Raw genomic sequence first — 7,528 nt, 5'->3', positions numbered from 1 at the left:
GGCGGCGAGGAGCTCCGCTCTCTATGGTTTCGACACCGAGGCGCTGAGCGATGGCGTCATAAGCGCGGGCCGCAGAGCTGCCGGAGGGAGGATGTCGCCGCCGCTCTTCAGCCTCCCCGAGGCGCGGCTCCGCTTCACGGTGAGCAGCGCGGGCGCGGAGCCGAGGCGCGGGCTCGCCTGGCGCGCGGTGTACGCCACCGCGTACTCGGCGCGGAGCCCGGCGCAGGCATTTCCTGCTTCCTCCGGCCCGGGAGGGGGGGTCGCCGCGCGCGTCCCCTGGCCCTGCCCGCCGCCGCCTTCCTGGGCCCCGCCCGTGGGGTGTGTCCCCCCGACACCCGCGGGGCAGGTGACTCGGCTGCTGCGGGGGGTGGACCAGCCAGCGGCAGACCCAGCAGCTCTCCCGACTGGCCGGGCCTGGACATAGGGCTCTGCGCAGGTAGCTTTCCCACGGGGGCCACCAAATGGTGCTGGGTCTCGGGGCTGCACGTAGGACCTGCAGCAGTTTCAGTTTAATCAATTAAAAAAAAAACCACACAGTGTAAATTTCTGTGGGGGCAACTTTATGTCGGTTTACCGCTGCGAGCTAAGCCCGTACGAGTGTCCCCAGGCAAACTTGAACCAGTTTAGCTCAATCAGTTTAAAACCGTGCCTCTGGTCAAACCGGTGCAACTTTTGTAAGTAGACCAGGCCTTTGTATCACTTGTAGCGTCAGTCATGTTAGTGTGTGGCGTAATTCATTTTACGTACGTTTTGGTGCTTTTAAAGGTTATTACTTTCTGTGGCATTATGACCCACCAAATTGTGTACGTTTGTTGTTGTTATTGGAAATTGATCTGTGGTAATCCCCCCGGGTTAAGAGAGCATTAGTATTTAACTTTTTCTGTCAGATTAAAAAAGATTCCTCTATCTGGATTACTTTTGATTTCCTTCTGGTTTCGTACTGGGAGTTACTTGCAACTTATTTTATCACGTAACTTGTTTTTAGAATTCTACTCGAGATGCTTTGACCAACAGAACTATCAAACCCTTATTGAATGCATTCAACCAGATTCCTGGGAGGTAAGGAGTTATCATTTCATTTTTAAAAATGTCTTTTCAACTAATTATTATTTATCCTGAATGTTTCATCAGTACTGTCTAAAACTTTACTATTTGTAGTGAAAATGAAAAGAAATGCACCCTGGATCAATCTTTCAGAGTTGTTCTAGAAGAGGAAATTGTAAGTATTTCGTTCACATCACTGTAACTATTTGTTGATACAAATTGAAATTGTATATTGTATATTAATGTACAACTTGTGTACATTTATTTACCATTTGAGTGTACTATGTTGGCTATTAGTAAAAACTTTCAGAAATTATTAGGATATCTGTTGGAAACATGAATCACTTTGCCATATTTTAAAAATTATCTGTTAAAAGATGCTTTCACAAATGTCTCATAGTCTAGTGATGTTTATAAAATCTCTCAAAGTATTTATTGTTTACAGTAGTTTTTAAAAATCTGTACTTTAGTTCCAAATTATAAATCTGTATGATTTATGATAACAGCTTTTATATAGGATCTAGGAGATTGCTTTCTTCATTATTTAGCCCTTGAAGGAATACACTAAGAGTAAAACAAAACTGAAAACAATAACTTGCATGAAAGAATACCTAGCAGAGTGTAGACTTATAGGATTTCATTCTGTCCTTTGAAAGGAAATACTTTAAAAAAAAAAAGTTGCACATTCCCTAACATTTTGTAGTGTAGGCTCATAAGGGCCTTTTAATCTTCGATTAGAATAGTATTGCCGTTCATTCCAAAGCAATATACAAAATATATAGAAAATCATTTCACCCAGCAGCCAAAATGCAGATGCTTCGGGGGGAGGGGGATAGGGAAAATGTTAACTGTTTAATAGCACCCAACATGTCTACATTGTGGGGACTAAGCAGCATAGTTGTAGCTATGTTGACATAACTCCGTAGTATAGACACAGTCCAAAGTGATGGAAGGGTTTTTACATCACTGTAGGAGCTCCATGTTCCTGAGCGACAACAGCTAGGCTGACAGAAGCATTCTGTAAATCTGGCTACATCTACCCTTGGGGTTACAGCTGCATAGCTGCAGTGCTCAGAGATGTGGATTTTTCACACTCTGGAGTGCCATACCAATATGGACCTAAAATTTACCATTCCACTGTTTATGAAAGGTATCAGGTCATTGAAATTGCAGAGGAAATCTAGAGAGATTGTAACTACACATGTTGGAATAAGGGTATTCCAAATAGCACTGGCCATGCATAATGTGCTATAGAGTCTTTAATGACCAAAAGTAATCAGGAAATGTCACTCAGCTGCATGAGTTTAACTTGGTATTAGTTTCATATGAAATGCTTGCTACTGAATGTTACTTCCTAGTGTGGTTAAATTCATGGGAAGATGAACATTGACTTTTCTTTGTGCTCATAGTGAGATTTTGAACATTTGTAATATAAAATATACTTAAGTAAAACAAGACGTTAGCTTTCTCTGGCTTTAGTAAATGCATCTGATCAAAATAGTACAAATTACTTGAATTCTGTAATAAATCTGTCTTACATTTGTTTAGATAAACCAAGCCTCATGTGAAAATGTCTTGGCTATTATTTCTCTTGCTATTAATGGAGTTACAGATGGTGAGTGAGTAATTATATGAAACAGCCTGATACAAGGTATAAGTTTGAGTGTGCTTACCATATCATTCTCTTTCATTAGTATTTACAAACGTCAACTCCACTAGTGCATGGTCCTTAGCTTAACTGTTTGCACAGATGCTAAGATATTATGGTGATCTAACAGTAGTAGAGTTCTTGCATAGGACAGCTGCCTAACTTCTGCTAACTGAACTTGTAACTGCTGTACATATTGGAATGGATCCTTTTTTAAAAGCATAGTGGGAATCTGAGTTCATTTCTGAACTCTTCTCTCAGGTTGTAATAGCACTTACATAGCACTTTTCATCCATGGATCTCTAAACTCTTTACAAATGTGGGTTTTGTTATCCTGATTTTACTGTTGAGAAGAGAGAGACAGTGAGGTTAATTGACCAATGTCCTAGAACATCTTATTGGAACAGAAACTTATCTCCTGGCTTTCCATGCTGGTCCCCCAGCAGTAACTGACCTGCTGCAACACAACTGTGTTGTAGTGTTTGAGTCTTTGTCTTTACAATGTCTTTTTAGAATTGTGAATGTGAATTGAGACAATGGTGGAAGCCCTCTTGCATAGAACCCCTGGTCATCAATTCCATTTGTTTATGAATGGAAATACATAAGTCACTTAAGTGTATTCCTGTTAAATGTTTGTTTTGTTGAGTAAAATTTTATATGAACGGTAGTAATCATCTTTTGTCAAAATGTTTGTATTTCATAAATGATCAGTGTAAGGTGTGACCATTTAGCTGTGGTGGCATATGCTGTGTACCTCAGTAATTTCTGCATCCATTTATCAGAGCACCATTGTAATAGTCACTTGACTAAATGACAATAATAACAATCATCAAAAGCTTTATCTTTGAAGTAGAAGTAGAACGGTTAAATTGGAAGTCTGAAAAAGGAGGATGGGCATGGGGGGGGGAGGGAATATGAGGCTCTGCCTCTTCAATTCTGAAGAATTAGTCACTCAGTGGTGAAAACACTGACGTTTCTGAATTGTTTCTTGGTAGAGGGCAGATTCTACTTCAAAAAGCCTTACAGCAGTAGGCCCTACTATAGTTTCACTTTCTTCCTCTGAAAAAAGCAGCCCAATACCTTTTAATTGTAATAAAATTTAAACAAAAATTCCAACATCTCTTAATTTGGGGACCTACCAAGTTTTGATAACTATTACTGTATCTTATTTTTAGTACAGTGGTACCTATGAAATGCTAGGTACTGTACATACTTGTGCTCTCTCACACACACACGAAAACAGAAGAATTTATATTTTAGTCCCTACCTTTTCTGACTTTTCTTAGTAACTTCTTTCTCATGATACTTTGCAACTTCCTCGTTCCATCTTTGTTAATACAGTTATTAGGTGCAAGTCTTTCTGACTAAAATGATCCTTGCACTCCCACCCTTCTCTAAAGGTATCTGTACAGCATCAACCCCTTTTGTTCTTCTGGGAGATGTTCTGGATTGCCTGCCTTTGGATCAGTGTGACAAAATTTTTACCTTTGTCGAAAAAAATGTCACTACATGGAAATCGGTGAGTATTTTTTCCAAAGTGTGTTTCGTTCATGCTGAAGATGATGATATGGAGGTATAAATGATTGACCAATTAACAAGATGGATTTTGTCTTTTATTTTTGTGTTGAAATAATAGAATAAATATTGTCAGTATTGCCTGCTTATAGGAAACACAGAAGGTAGGCTTGTAAGTATAGCAGATTCAGAACTGTTAACTTTGAGTTAAAAAATCATGATTTCTTAAAAAAAAAAAAAAAATCATCTTTTTGGTCTGTCTTGTTTTTATTAAATCCCCTGCCTATCCCAAATGGTCTGTGACAATAACAGATTGGAAATTCAACTCAAAATGTGTACAGAATGTGCACACGCAAAATGCAGGCCTCAGCTGCCATGTGCACCCACCGCTTCTTCCTCCCCCTTTCCTTCCTCAGCAGCTTCCTCCCCTCTAGCCTGCAGGAGAAGGGGCTTCCCTTGGGCTCCTTCCTTCAGTAACTCTCCCTTCCTAGATTGTGGTTGGTGGTGGGGGTGAATCTGCTGCTACCACTGCCAAAGCCAAAGGATGTGCAGGCTCCAGTGCTCTGCACTGCATGCAGCACAAGAACAGCAGCCTTCAGAAGTTGAAGGGGAAACTGGGCATTTCAAACAATATGTCTGAGTTTCCAGTTTTATTGCATGGTCATGAGAACCCCTCAAAATCAGCCCAAAATTTCAACGTTTACAATATCTGTAGTGTTGGCAGCTCTTCAGATTTATCCATAAAAAGCTTCCGAGTACTGTCAAATAATTGTTCTCTGTTCCTTGATCTAAATGTGACCTCCTAGCCATTCAAGACAGGTTTCTGTCATTCCAAATATCATCCATTTCATTCCTTGTACTGGCAGGTTTCTACTGTCAGCTGATGCTGTTCTAAATCTTGTGTTTATGTGCTTCTCTTAACTTTACATCTATACATAAAACACAGGGGGAAAAAATGGGTTACAAATCAGTATTTCTCACTGTGTAAAGAGCCTTTCAGAAAAAGCACATGAATTACCAGCATTTCTTGTATTTGTATGGAGGTTGGCATTAAGCTTGGGTTACTTTATGAACTAGAAATTTTCTTGGAATTTTTGGGACTTTTTTGTGGAGTCTTCCTTAAATAAGTGGAAATTCGCTGTTGAGGTTTAAGAACAGGAAGGACTCAGATGGATTTATTTCTAATATCAATGTGATCTGTACTGTTGAGTTGAAAAGACAAAAGCTATTGAAGATTTGCAGCATCCTCCGAATGAGACTGATCCATTTGCTCTGTTTTTCAGAATACATTTTATTCAGCTGGGAAGAATTACCTGCTGAGAATGTGCAACGGTGAGTAGCACTTTTTCGGGGAAGTGCAATGCAGGTCCAAAAACAACTGAACAAAGCTAAGATCTTAATATTTGAGTCACATTAGACTGTTTTCTGTAATTGTTTTTAAAATGATGAGCTGTTTGTCTTGGTAGGTACTCAAGACCTTGCTGTTCAATATGAGCTTCATTTTGATTATGGGGAAATTTCTCTCTATCACAGAGAAGGAGAGAGAGACGCTAGAAGAAAGTTTCTGAGTAACATTTAAGCCCTCATCATTGCCAGAGGCTGTATTGGAAGGAGTGGTCCAATAGGCTTCTTCCTGCAATTATCTTTAAATACAGTTTTAGGACTCTTGGTTTGTGGGAATTCAGAGACTTGGTCCACTAGAACACATTAGATAAAACATTTGAGGCCTGAGGGAGAGAGGGTCATTTTAAGATGTCTCAAATTTATTTTGTTAGTTATGGAGATCCCACCTGTCTGAACTCTTAAAATGAGTTCTAGAGACAAAATGGATGAAAAGTTGGGAGATAATACATGTGATAACATTAATGCTTATCTCTGCTTTCTCGTTTTTACATTATTTAGATCTCCTAAGAAGATTATCTAAATCACAGAACACCGTCTTCTGTGGAAGAATTCAGCTATTCCTGGCTAGATTATTTCCTCTTTCAGAGAAGTCAGGTGAGATTTTGTGTATTTCACATGAAAGAAGAGTAGCTTAAAAGATTAAATACTCCAGTCTCTAATAATCCTACTTCAAACAAAATTGACTTTAACCAGAAATCAGCTTTTAATTTTGACTTTAATATGTGTCTAACATAGAATTTAAAAATCATTCACTTTTTATAAATACAAACAGAAATTGTTACTTGATTTGTTTCCTACAGATTGGCTATTGTATGTTGGGTAATAATCATGAGCTGGCTTTATGAACTTCATCAATTCCCAGACTGACACATCTGCTCTTTTTAAAAGTTGGTATTTTTTCTGCAGGACTCAATTTGCAAAGTCAGTTTAATCTGGAAAATGTCACAGTTTTCAATACTAATGAACAAGAGAGCACTCTAGGACAGAAGGTGAGAATTGATGCATTATGCTCCATGTGTCTGCAGAAAATTTGTGTAAAAAACTATAGGAGTACTTGTGGCACCTTAGAGACTAACCAATTTATTTGAGCATGAGCTTTCGTGAGCTACAGCTCACTTCATCAGATGAAGTGAGCTGTAGCTCACGAAAGCTCATGCTCAAATAAATTGGTTAGTCTCTAAGGTGCCACAAGTACTCCTTTTCTTTTTGCGAATACAGACTAACACGGCTGTTACTCTGAAACCTGTAAAAACTATAGGAGAGCTGGCACAAAATAATCACAACCACTTTTAGCCAGTATTTAGAATTATATACTTCTATAAAACATCATTCTGGTCTGGAACTTAACATGTATTTCACCCACTTTGTCAGCAATCATAGGTAGGATGGGATGTGGGAATTTTTGAACCTTTAACTTGAGGTTTGAGGGTTAATATCTTAATCAAATAAGCTTTACCTGACTACTTGTGAAACTGCAGTGCTAGCATGCTCTCTCTCTGACTTGCAGATTCAGGGCCTGTACAAGCCCTCTCAGAGCTCCATTGAAGTCAGGGAGTCCGCCCTTGAATGGTCCATTACAGAATGAATATATATATATATATAATATGAGAGAGAGACTCACTCACACACACACACACACACACACACACAATATATGTATTTGTGAGAGGGACCTAGTAGTGTAGGATACAGTAACTTAGAGGTTTTCTTTCAGTGTTGTCCTAAATTTTCTGAACCAAAAATTAAAGCAGTTTTTAAAAAAAAAGAGGAAGTTAGAAAAATCTGGAATTTATTAAGAGACCAAAACCGTAGTGTATGCTATTGACGGAGCTTTTTCCTCCTTGATGTTCTCTTTTGTATCTGCCTGTATTTCTCTTTGTGTCCCAGAAGTTAAACTAGGTGACTGCTCCTAATTTT

The 7,528-nt window shown here is 39.1% G+C and overlaps 1 protein-coding gene across 1 annotated transcript in view; it reads left to right on the top strand.

Moving 5' to 3' along the window:
- Positions 1-13: 13 nt before the first annotated feature.
- Positions 14-7,528, top strand: part of THOC1 (THO complex subunit 1) — a 35,063-nt gene continuing 27,548 nt past the window's right edge. Inside the window, exons 1-8 of the mRNA XM_084621195.1 lie at positions 14-139; positions 986-1,059; positions 1,159-1,219; positions 2,593-2,659; positions 4,093-4,211; positions 5,491-5,539; positions 6,110-6,205; positions 6,518-6,600. Coding sequence (XP_084477321.1) covers positions 92-139; positions 986-1,059; positions 1,159-1,219; positions 2,593-2,659; positions 4,093-4,211; positions 5,491-5,539; positions 6,110-6,205; positions 6,518-6,600 — 597 coding nt within the window. The 5' untranslated portion in view covers positions 14-91. The remainder of the gene's footprint in view (positions 140-985; positions 1,060-1,158; positions 1,220-2,592; positions 2,660-4,092; positions 4,212-5,490; positions 5,540-6,109; positions 6,206-6,517; positions 6,601-7,528) is intronic.

The sequence above is a fragment of the Lepidochelys olivacea genome, assembly GCF_965140295.1.
Source record: "Lepidochelys olivacea isolate rLepOli2 genome assembly, chromosome: 2".
Taxonomy (NCBI): domain Eukaryota; kingdom Metazoa; phylum Chordata; order Testudines; family Cheloniidae; genus Lepidochelys; species Lepidochelys olivacea.
Note: the sequence above shows the minus strand (reverse complement) of the source record. Positions and strands in the feature narration are given on the sequence as shown.